Here is an 11,280-nt window from a genome sequence, read left to right as displayed (position 1 = left end):
TTGTATATATTTTAGGTAGCATTATTTATTTGAATACAGTGTTTTTTTAAGCACTTTATATGTGCAGTTTAAAGTTGTAAAGTAACTAGGAGCTAAACCTGGTTGGTGAAAAAAATTCCTTCTGAAATGTAGTGGAAGAGAAGTCCAGTTTTAGATTGGTGTTGGTTCAAATTGTGGTCATTTCAGAGGCTTATTTTGTGGCTCTGTTGAATTGCATTGTGTTACACAGTGAGAAGTTAATATTTATATTCACTGAGTCTAAAAAATGTCAAAGACCAAAACAGTTCAATCAAAAACTTGGACATTTTTCTCTCTTTTCAGATCTTCTTGTATTTCCTCCTGATGATGTTTGGTTTGTGATCACACACCTGCACAAGTACAGCTGAACTGCTTTTCATCAGCACTGTGAAGAGCCTCTTCCTGATGATGTGAATCTGTGTCTGCAACATACACACATTCTCAGAAAGTGTGGTCAGAAACATACAGCAAGATGTCCATCACCAACACACCCACAAGCAATGATGCCTGCCTGAGCATTGTGCACAGTCTGATGTGTCACAGACAGGGCGGTGAGAGCGAGACTTTTGCCAAGCGGGCCATCGAGAGCCTGGTGAAGAAGCTGAAGGAGAAAAAAGATGAGCTTGACTCCCTCATCACAGCTATCACCACCAATGGGGCCCACCCCAGCAAGTGTGTGACCATTCAGAGGACACTTGATGGACGGCTGCAGGTAGGACAGTACAGCAATAATTCACCTATATGGATCATTTCTTTAATACACACAGGAAGCCAGTTTGTATCAGTGTCAAATACATCTGTTAATGTTTGGAGATTTTTTTCTTTTACACCTACAATAAACTATCCAGTCATCAGATTCAGTTGTTTGTCAGTTAAGTTACATTGAAACATGACAGTAAGTTATTCAGCATAAGATCTAGGCCTGAAACTGTTTTAATACTACATTTGTAAGGCAAGTGGGTTTACAAATTAACTCCCTGTATCCCTGTCTCTGTGTTGTTGATTTTCCCAGGTGGCAGGACGTAAAGGCTTCCCTCATGTAATCTATGCCCGGCTGTGGCGCTGGCCTGACCTGCATAAGAATGAACTGAAGCACGTCAAATACTGCCAGTTTGCCTTTGACCTGAAGTGTGACAGTGTGTGTGTCAACCCCTATCACTATGAGAGAGTGGTGTCTCCTGGCATAGGTGAGTAATGGGGGAATAACACCCCTCTGTTCTCAAGCCACAAACAAAAGAAACTGTTAAAAAAAAAAAACTAGAATGACAGTTTCAAAGTTCCAGTTCTGTGTTTGTTAAAGCTTACTGTAGTCAATTGAGACCCAAAGCTGCCTTGAAAGGAGGAAGCTGACGGAAACACTGTTCAGTGAACTGTCAGCTACACAGTTTGTAGTTAATTTATTTAGTTTATACAACTATTGTGATGTGAACTCGCAACTTGAATCTCCTTAAAGCTAAAGTAGCATCACACAGTGTATGTGCCTGCTGAGTTCTTCTTCCTCTACATGCGGTTTGTTTTTTAAAGATTATCCAAGCCATAGTCGGCATCAAATGCATTTCCGGTGTTGGCACTGTCAGTATCTTTTTTTTTTTTTTTTTTCCAGACTTATCAGGACTGACTCTGACCCCTTCTGGACCCACCTCAGCATTGATGGTAAAGGATGAGTATGATTTTGATGGGCAGCACAGTCTACCCTCCATTGAGGGAGGGCACTCCATCCAGACCATCCAGCACCCTCCATCCAGCAGCTGCCCGGCCCCCTCTGAACCATTTGTGGCCCCAAACCTGCTCCCACCTGCTGAGGCCTCCACCTCTGCCTCAACATCATCTTTCCCAGCCATTGCTGCTGGATCAGCCAGTAAGATAAAGTTGTAAAATATGCCTGTGTGGGTGTGTGCAGTCAGTCTTATTGTCTCACTTTAAAAACTGACTTCACAAAGCCAGTTGATTTGGACATGTTCACCTGAAATCATTAATATTTAAGCCTTTTTTGATTATGGTTTGTGAGTTGTTACTGTGAATGTCTGCCAAGGCAACAGCGGTATATTTGAGAGTTTATGTACTTCAGCTCAGTTCAGCTATGACTCTCTTCTCATTTCCTCCTCAGGTGCCAGCTCTACCTGGTCTAGGAACAGCACCTTCACCCCTAACATACCCCACCACACCAATGGTCACCTACAGCACCACCCTCCTATGCCCCATCCAACACACTACTGTAAGTACACACTAGTACTCCAGCTGTGAGTTAATCCACCAACAAAAACTAAAACTAATGTACATGTGTCACTATAATCATGCCTTTTTCCTCAGGGCCAGTGCATAATGAGCTTGCCTTTCAGCCCCCTATATCCAACCATCCAGGTGAGATCACTCAGCCCACAAGTATATCACTGGACAGAATAGTCAGGCCTAGTGTATTGGAAAACCTGTCAGTACATTTGACAGTACAGTGCACTTTGCTCTGGAAAGTGCTGCTCTTTTGGCTTTCATCCATCCTGTCTATAAAGGCAATGAATCATGGCACCATAGCTGCTGAATTTTATTTAAACTTAAAAGTGAACTGATTTAAGTGACAGATATTGTTTTGCTTTTTCTCAACTGTGTAATCTCTCAACCACTATAAGTGAATCACATGATACAATGTCCAATTTCTGTTTCAGCCCCTGACTACTGGTGTTCTATTGCCTATTTTGAGATGGATGTTCAAGTTGGGGAAACGTTTAAAGTGCCCTCGTCTTGTCCCATTGTGACCGTGGACGGCTATGTCGATCCCTCAGGAGGAGACAGGTTCTGTCTGGGCCAGCTCAGCAATGTGCATCGCACTGAGGCTATCGAAAGAGCAAGGTAGACAATCCAAGGACCAACTGAAAGAATGCATTGAAATTTAGAATAAAGCAGCTGGTTTCAGACCACTGCCAAATGAACTCAGCAAAATGAACCAAGACCCCCTTGGGAGGTAGTTTCAGTTCAGTTTGTTTCAAGTCCACAATGCAGTTTGCTCCATCTGTGCACTGTGTACATGAAGTTCTCTGGGTTCGCTTCTAGTCTTTTTGCATGTGGGGGCAGAAACACCAGCAGTCTATTGAAATATCTAGTGTCCATCATGGAGAAATACAGAAAATAAGAAATGAGAAAATAAAGCAGCGTTAATTCTGTTCATACATTTTTAAACTTAAAAAAACAAAAACCAGCAATGGGAATAAAGTAACAGTGCTGGAAAGTGCTGGTCTTTTGACGAGCAGTATCAATAGTTGTACTGTTAAAAAGTTTTAATGATACCCGTATGAATGAGTAGTTTGGTGCAAGGAAGAAACTACTGCACTTCTCCAGATATGGAACAAAGAACACATCAAACTACAACTGTCTATAATGCACAGGCATGCTGAGGGTTGCCTTCTGTTTTCTCCAGAGGAATTATAGTATGACCAGAAAGAGGAGTGAGGCCCCATCAGAGCTGAAATGGACCAGATAGAGAACTCTTTTAGATGTACTCACAATGTGAAAACAATAAGAACTGGGTCCTTTTTCTGTTGGTCCCCTTCAAGAGGACTGACTTTGGCTCATTTAAAAGGAGCCAAGTGTGAAAACACCCTGATACCTCAAGTGTGGGTATTGGAATGGACCAAAGAATTCACGTCTGCAACTCTGGACGGGGAGGTTGTGAAAGACTTTTAGGGTGACTGTGACATGAAACATATATCGGAATCTTTTTCTGTGGAAAAATACCCACAGTGTGTTTTAGTGGGAACAATTGAACATTCCATGTGATTGTGTTACGACTCACATTGTTACTGTTTTCTTCATTCCTTACTGGTGCATTTCCTCTCTCCCAGGCTTCACATTGGTAAAGGGGTCCAGCTGGAGTGTAAAGGTGAGGGAGATGTGTGGGTGCGATGCCTCAGTGACCATGCCGTGTTTGTCCAAAGTTACTACCTGGACAGAGAGGCAGGGCGTGCCCCTGGAGACGCCGTTCACAAAATCTACCCCAGTGCTTACATTAAGGTAAGAACCTGGGCTTCACTGCACTATAACACTCACACTTCAGTGAACTGTTTGGACTGTAAAAACATAAAATGTTTCTTTGACTCTTGAGGCACTGCTGAGTGCAAGCTGCAGACATCCCTTTCAGATATTCTGCCCCTTACTGACATTTTACTTTTACTGTAGTTGTATTTCTACAGAAATGTTTACCATCTTTTCCACTCATGTCTTTAGGACCATTAGGACTAGTCATATGTGTACATCCTCACACAGCCCAGCTCTGAGTTGCTCTCTGATCAGCAGCCCGTGGTGGGATTTAGATTTCCGGTGCAGAGCGCTAATAGCTGCTGAATATTTAAAGCCCCTTGTCTCCTACCAGGTGTTTGACCTTCGTCAGTGCCACAGACAGATGCAACAGCAGGCTGCGACGGCTCAGGCAGCTGCAGCAGCCCAAGCAGCAGCTGTGGCTGGGAATATACCTGGACCTGGATCAGTAGGAGGGATAGCTCCAGCCATTAGTAAGATACACTAACTTAAAAAACTAAAAAAAGGCAGAATGAAAGAGACAGCGTGACAGTGGTTCCGGCTGCCAGTAACATTTTACTGTCAATGAGCAGAGAGTGAGTCAGCTTTGAAATGACATGAACAGAAGAGAGAAATGTTCACAGATGTTCAACCAAATGTATGTTCAAATAAAACATTTCATGAATTTATTTATTTTCAGCTCTAGTTAATAAGAATCACTGGAAACACTGAGTTTAAGGTTAATATAATAAAATGAAATATTTCCCCAGATTGGTATGATTTAGCACATTGGTGTTGAGTTTGTCACACACACTGTACACAGCATCGTACTGATCTGAGAGCTCCTCCTTCTGCTCCTGTCCCCTCAGGTCTGTCTGCAGCGGCCGGTATCGGGGTAGATGACCTCCGGAGGCTGTGTATTCTCAGGATGAGCTTTGTTAAAGGCTGGGGGCCCGACTACCCCCGCCAAAGCATCAAGGAGACGCCCTGCTGGATCGAGATCCACCTGCACAGAGCTCTTCAGTTACTGGATGAGGTTCTACACACTATGCCTATAGCAGACCCGCAGCCTCTGGACTGAGGTCTTTATAGCTGCAACACCCAGTGGCAGTGGACAGTCTTCTTCAATGAACTGTTTTGGGTGGAGAAGTCTGTGAACCAGCTGTGAAGCTGTCCCACATGAAAAATATCCTTTCAGGTGTGTGTTGAGGCACCTCTGTGCACTGTGGCTCCTACTTTGTGACAATAAAATGAGTCAAAGCCATATATTAAAGATATGTTTATCTATATTTTTGATAGATGGCTTTGATTTATTATGACTGGAATTGTAGAACTAGAACAAAATGTTGCAGATCACTACAATTATACATCACCAAACATGCACGTCGATGACCAGCAGATCCTATGAAACTGGAATGTACACTGACTCTCAGCATCCCTGGAGCCCACCAACTGCTGACAGAGTCATTGAACGATACAATAACATCTGAGTGCTGTACACAGAGGCTGTAGTACTCGGCGCCTGTTTTCTGTCTTGTCACTTATATTCGAGCAGCAGACCACTCTACACTTTGGATGACAAGTGCAGTGAACTGTCAGGCTGGACAAAAAACTGCCTGGATCACTGCTCAGCATCATGCCGATCGCTGCCTCTCAGCCGCTACACGGCCGGGGACCAACCAGCCGGATCAGGTCCCACTAGGCATTCACAGCCATCCACCAGTAACACAAAGAAAGAACCATGCCTAAAGTCTTGTCTCAGCCTCTGAACTGAAACAAATCAGGTCTATGGACCTTTCTGGGTTAAGTATTGTCAAATTACGGGTATGGACGTTTAAAAGATAGTTCAATGCCTGGTGGGTGTCCTCTGACAAATCCTTTTCCTCGTTCTCTGTTAAACAAGATGTGGAGCAATGAGCAAAATGCCCGATTGAGGCTTTGGACCAAACTAATAACCTCACTTCTACACTAAGGCAGGTTTTTAGTGGTGTCATTACATCTTGACATACAAAGTTAAATTACCCATTGGTGATACAGTATAGTTATGATTTGCTGTGATTCTCTCATTTCTCACACAAAAAACCACGGGTGAGGACAAGATGCGCATTCAGCTGCTCCTACATCATTGGTCACTTTGCACGTGTTTCACATAGGGTTACAGTTTTGGAAAATGCCCTCTTTTATGCTGCCATAAAGAATGAATCTCATATGCCTGCAGTGACCTCCTTCAATTTTCCCACTTTCATGCTGAGAGCAGAAAAGTGAACAGCTGGTTCAGTAAGAAAGCACAGAAGAGGCTAACAGTTGATCTTTAGATGTATAAGATTTACATAATCCCAGTCCTGGATCTGTTATTTAAACAACAGATCCATGATCCTAGTACATGGAACATGGTTTATCAGTGTTTTAGCGAACCAAAAAACAAATCTAGAGAGCCAGCGGTCCAAGCAGCTGCTGGACTTTGCCCATATTGCGAATTTTTAAGGTAATTAGGTTTATTTGTATTCATTTTAATCTCCAAGCAGTCTCTCCACACTAGTTAAAAATTACTGTACTTCCATATCTTATGACTTGCAGCCCACTCATATACTACAGGTCTGTTGTGTATAGTTTACTGATAAAGAGGAGAGAACTGAAGACTGTTTCGCAGCAATACTGAAATATTTTCTTAGCTTTATTTTTGTTACTTTTACTCATTTATTTCCTTGTTATTATTAGCACTTTACTTTTTCTTGTTTTTAATTCAGTAACTGGTTTTGAGGTGGTTGTCCTGCGATATGAATTATAAGGGAGTGAACTGGTTTGTTGATATTTTATGTAGAATTGTGAGCAGAGGCAGCATTGTTCTGAAAATGTTCACTTTTGCCTGTTCACTCTGGCATTTACACACATCTGTGGGGTTTTTTTATTTGCATTTGTTTGTTTTCTTGTTAATCCATGTAAATAACTTTGTTTCTGAAATGCATGTCAATGTTTGCATGAATTTTAGTGTCAAATAGATCGCATTTTCTCTCTACCCTTTTTGTGCACTGTCTTTGCACTACACAGCGAAACTTGGCTGTCTTAGTTGTATTCTGCTGATTTAAGAACCAGCATTACAGGCACATGAAGGGAAGCTACATAATCAAAACTAAAGCAAAATGATCCAGGTTAATTATACAAACTCTGTTTTAGCAGCCACAGTCCTAAAGAAGGAAACTTGTCCCTCAAGCTTCAGTGAAATAAGTAGAAGCATGATGCTCTCTGTTGCAGGGGGTGAAACAAGTCAAGGGAGTTTGACACAAATAATTTCCAGGCTTTTCATCACTTATGAATACACATTTTTATTTACTCTCCTCATGTTGAGACCTTCATTTGCTCATTATTTTTCCAGCAGATTGCCATACAGTATATGGTGTCTACTTGTATGTTAACATAGCTCCAGTGTATGACGAGGAGGATTTAAATGATTTGTACTTATGCCCATAAAGAGGTGTTTTGTTTTTTGTTTAGTTTTTTTACATGACTGTTTTGCTGAGCTATAAAGCTGATGTGGAAAAAGACAGATTGTTCAAGGTTTGGTTGAAATCTGCAGTGGTTTTGTTACAGGGAATGATCAGTTTTGCTATCAAGTTGACTAAGCAATGGGTTGTTTATTTCACTATGATCTGAAAATCATTGTCTTATATCAGGTAGAAACAAATAGCCACAGTTTGAAGTGTATTCACATAAATATCCACCTGATTGATCGAATGGGAGGAAATTGGATATTTTATGACGATGCATTACTAAAAGACCTGAACTCCATCTGGAGAAATAATCGGTTATGTTCTGTTATGCTTTAAGGTGGACAGATGTTTTTATATTACTTGCAGTTATTGTAGGAGCCTAAAGACACAGCTCAGATGAGTTGATGTTATCTGAGTCAATTAAACGAGCTGATATTCTCTAACTGGTAACCTGTTTATTATCTCAATAAGGCGAGTCTTGTCTGTCAACAAAAAAATGAATAAAAAAATCATATTTCGTAACTCATAAAGCCACAAAACATATCAAAATCTCTAATTACTATGAAATTGTATTGTGCAGTGATAGCTGGTGGTGACACACCTGTCTTCTTAGAGGTTCATGCACAGACATCTTTCTCTACTTACCCTTCCTGCCTCAGGTTCACCTGTTTGTGGAATATCTATAAAACAAACATTATTTGGACTGTGACAAGAGCATCAGATATGTTACAGGCTATTCATTAAATGCAGAATGAATAGTCCAACACTAACAGACCACTACATGTGATGTACACTAACTGGCCACTTTAGGTACACCTGTACCAATTGCATGCACTTCAATACAATACTTCTGCCCTAACATCCATCTATGAAGTGCAAAATGTTTAATTTTTTTGGTGAAATTGTCAAATGTATAAATTCAGCTGTATGTTTATTATTGAAATTATAGTTTAAAGTGGTTCTCTGCTAGACTATATTATTCAAATAAATAATCTGACCCTCATGTACAGTATGTAGCTGGGGAAGACAAAAATATAGGGACATTTAATTGTTTCCTTAAGGTTTTTGCATTGTTTTTGGTTTAATAATTGCAACTTCTGATAACATGAGCTGTAATGCCTGGAGAATCCTTGAATTTTGTGGTTGCTTTGACAACTCCTGGAGGGTAATACCACAAGCTCTGCAGACTGGTAACTTCATGTTTTTTTTTTAAAGAGATTAACATGTCTTAATCTATGACGACTATATGGAAATACAAGTATACATTGTGGCAGTAAAACAAACTGATGAAAAAGCAGCAGGAACCCAAGATACAGTATTTAATAACATGATTTCTAGTTAAGACAAATTTATCAGGAGAAGAAATAAGTTTCATGATGCATGCTTGTTTTTAACTAAGAAATACATTACCAAATTTTTGAAGTACTTTGTATACAGGTCATTAATACTACATAAGGCCAAAGTAGTGGAGTGACAGCCAGCAGCAGCCTAACTTCAATGTTTATCACAGTAAATCCAACTTAATGGCAGCCATCACCACCTCAACTGATGGCTCTAACATTCTGAGGCATTCAGTGACTTGACCAAGGACACTTCGACACATGCTCTACCGGCACCGAGATTAAAACCTTCAACCTTATGGTTGGGAGACGACTGCCCTACCCACTGCACCACTGCTAAACACATCTCCACACCAGCGATAATACTTACAGCATGGAAACGAACAATGTACGTGAGGTGTGGAGAGGTCTGAAACATCTTGGGCCATGAAAAAAATGGGGATGGTCACCAGGTCGCAGGTGACCAGGCCTGGGCAAACGAATTGAATCGTTTCTTTAATAGATTTGACTCCAACCAGTCCTCAGTGAAGTGGTCCTGTACATGTTTAATCTGAGTCTTAGCCTGGAGAGAGTCCTGGCTCTGTAGAAGACATCCCGTGTTGTCCTGGTTCCTAAAATATCTCATCCTAAGGGGCCAAACCACTACAAACCTGTTGCCCTGAACCCCCACCTGATGAAGACCATGGAAAGGATTGACCTCGGCCACCTCCATGCCCAAGTGAGCTCGGCACTCAACCCGTTGCAGTTTGCATATCGACCTGGCATCGGGATAGATGGCACTATTATCTACATGCTGCATGGAGCCCTAGCTCACCTGGAGTATTTACATACTGTAAAGGGCCAATTTTTACTCATAACTGAGGCATTGTCCCTGCACAGCTGAGTTCCTTCCTCTTACTTCAATACAAAGCCTGTTGCCTTAAGACATTCAGCCCACAGTATAATCTTGCTATGTTTTAAAGTTAAACTCAGTAATAATACATGTCCATTATGGTGCAAACCTGTATATTGACAGGCTTTCATAGCATCACTGCTCTCATCACAGACATTAAGGCAAATACACCCAAACTGGGTGTCGACAAGCCTTTTGAGTCATCTGTCTCTGCCAGGCTCCCTCCCAAGAACCCAAATGCACCCCCGGCTGGTATCGCGTCTACCGAGCAAACCAGGACCAACGACAACCATGAAACTGCCTAAGGTATCCCTGCATCAATGGCTGAATGCTTTGCAGGAGTGGGATAAATTTCGGTGTCTGACGTCACACACCTGTAACAGGAAGAAGCAAACGATTGTTAATAGTTATATCTTTGTATCTTTGGATGACAGTATTGTATTCTTCGTGTTGAATAAGGTTGAAAAAAAAACCGATTGTTAACAGCTCACTAAAACAAATCCTTTTTCTTAAAGAATTGTTCCAGGACTTACCGAACACTCAAAGCTCCGTTTTCCTACAGACACAGCACAGCCTTAAGTTGAACGTAAATTTTACAGGGTTTGTTGTTGCCTCAGGATTTGTTTGGTAACTTTCTGGCGCCAAACTAAGGTATTTGAATCAACGCGGGAGAGAACCCGATGCTCAGGCTGCGATTACAGCCACTGACACAGAGATCTACCAGCTGCTTGGAGGACTCAGCAAACAGCTGCACTGGTCGCTCTCAGAGTTCAAAAGGCTTGCGGCCCTTATTGATGATTGGATGATTGGATGATTGGTCTGCAGGACCACCCATCCACCCACTTCCTTTCCCGCCACCGATAATTGGTCTGGGTAGGTTTTGCCCATACCGGTTGTTACATAATGGCAAGAGCAGGGAAATCCCTTTGGTTAAAGGTACAGGCTGTACCTGAGGCGGCGACATGACACAGATCTTCATCAGCTGATAATAGTATTTCCAGAAAAGAGGCGATTCCTTCGTATTAAGCGCCAGGATGTCTCTAATCCAATTGTGATTTTACACAGTCCAGGTCAAGGAATGAATTTTCAAGCTCAGCCTGATACAGATGTCCTCTCTGCAGAGTTTCTGATTCATATTCAAAAGTTTTAGGCTGCTGGGAGGATATGGTGTCCACATTTTCTGACCACAAACAGGCTGCTGTTCACTGCTCTGTCAGGCTCTAGTCAGTTATTTGTTTCAGTCATTCTTTTTTCATTAAAAATGAATTTGCAGTTGCAACATTAGCTATTTCCATCTTCACCAGTGGTGTTTGCTTTGGTGTTTTATGGCATGTGATAGTAAAACTGAGTAGGCCTGTTTAAAACAGTCCAGTGATCCTTGTGGGACTGGCTGCTGACTGCTAAATGTTCACGTTTTCTTGATGAAAACGTGTCTTCACTTGATGATCCAAGGGGAAGAGGAGCAATAGATCACACTTGATAATGATATAGTTTTATTATAATAAATTATATATTTCTCACTTCTCTTACATTGAAA

General features: G+C 41.5%; 1 protein-coding gene across 4 annotated transcripts in view; it reads left to right on the top strand.

The window, feature by feature from the left end:
• The window catches only part of LOC109961575 (mothers against decapentaplegic homolog 4), a 10,415-nt gene extending 3,970 nt beyond the window's left edge, over window positions 1-6,445 (top strand). For all 4 annotated transcript variants that reach the window (XM_020602495.1, XM_020602498.1, XM_020602499.1 and 1 more), the window contains exons 2-10: window positions 322-730; window positions 1,031-1,205; window positions 1,622-1,876; window positions 2,126-2,233; window positions 2,329-2,379; window positions 2,679-2,862; window positions 3,852-4,020; window positions 4,379-4,517; window positions 4,893-6,445. In XM_020602495.1, the coding sequence (XP_020458151.1) occupies window positions 491-730; window positions 1,031-1,205; window positions 1,622-1,876; window positions 2,126-2,233; window positions 2,329-2,379; window positions 2,679-2,862; window positions 3,852-4,020; window positions 4,379-4,517; window positions 4,893-5,104 (1,533 nt within the window). In that variant the 5' untranslated portion in view covers window positions 322-490 and the 3' untranslated portion in view covers window positions 5,105-6,445. The remainder of the gene's footprint in view (window positions 1-321; window positions 731-1,030; window positions 1,206-1,621; window positions 1,877-2,125; window positions 2,234-2,328; window positions 2,380-2,678; window positions 2,863-3,851; window positions 4,021-4,378; window positions 4,518-4,892) is intronic.
• The last annotated feature ends 4,835 nt before the right edge of the window (window positions 6,446-11,280 follow it).

This window comes from Monopterus albus, unplaced genomic scaffold, assembly GCF_001952655.1.
Source record: "Monopterus albus unplaced genomic scaffold, M_albus_1.0 scaffold56.1, whole genome shotgun sequence".
NCBI lineage: Eukaryota > Metazoa > Chordata > Actinopteri > Synbranchiformes > Synbranchidae > Monopterus > Monopterus albus.
This window is presented reverse-complemented; position numbering and strand designations above follow the sequence as displayed.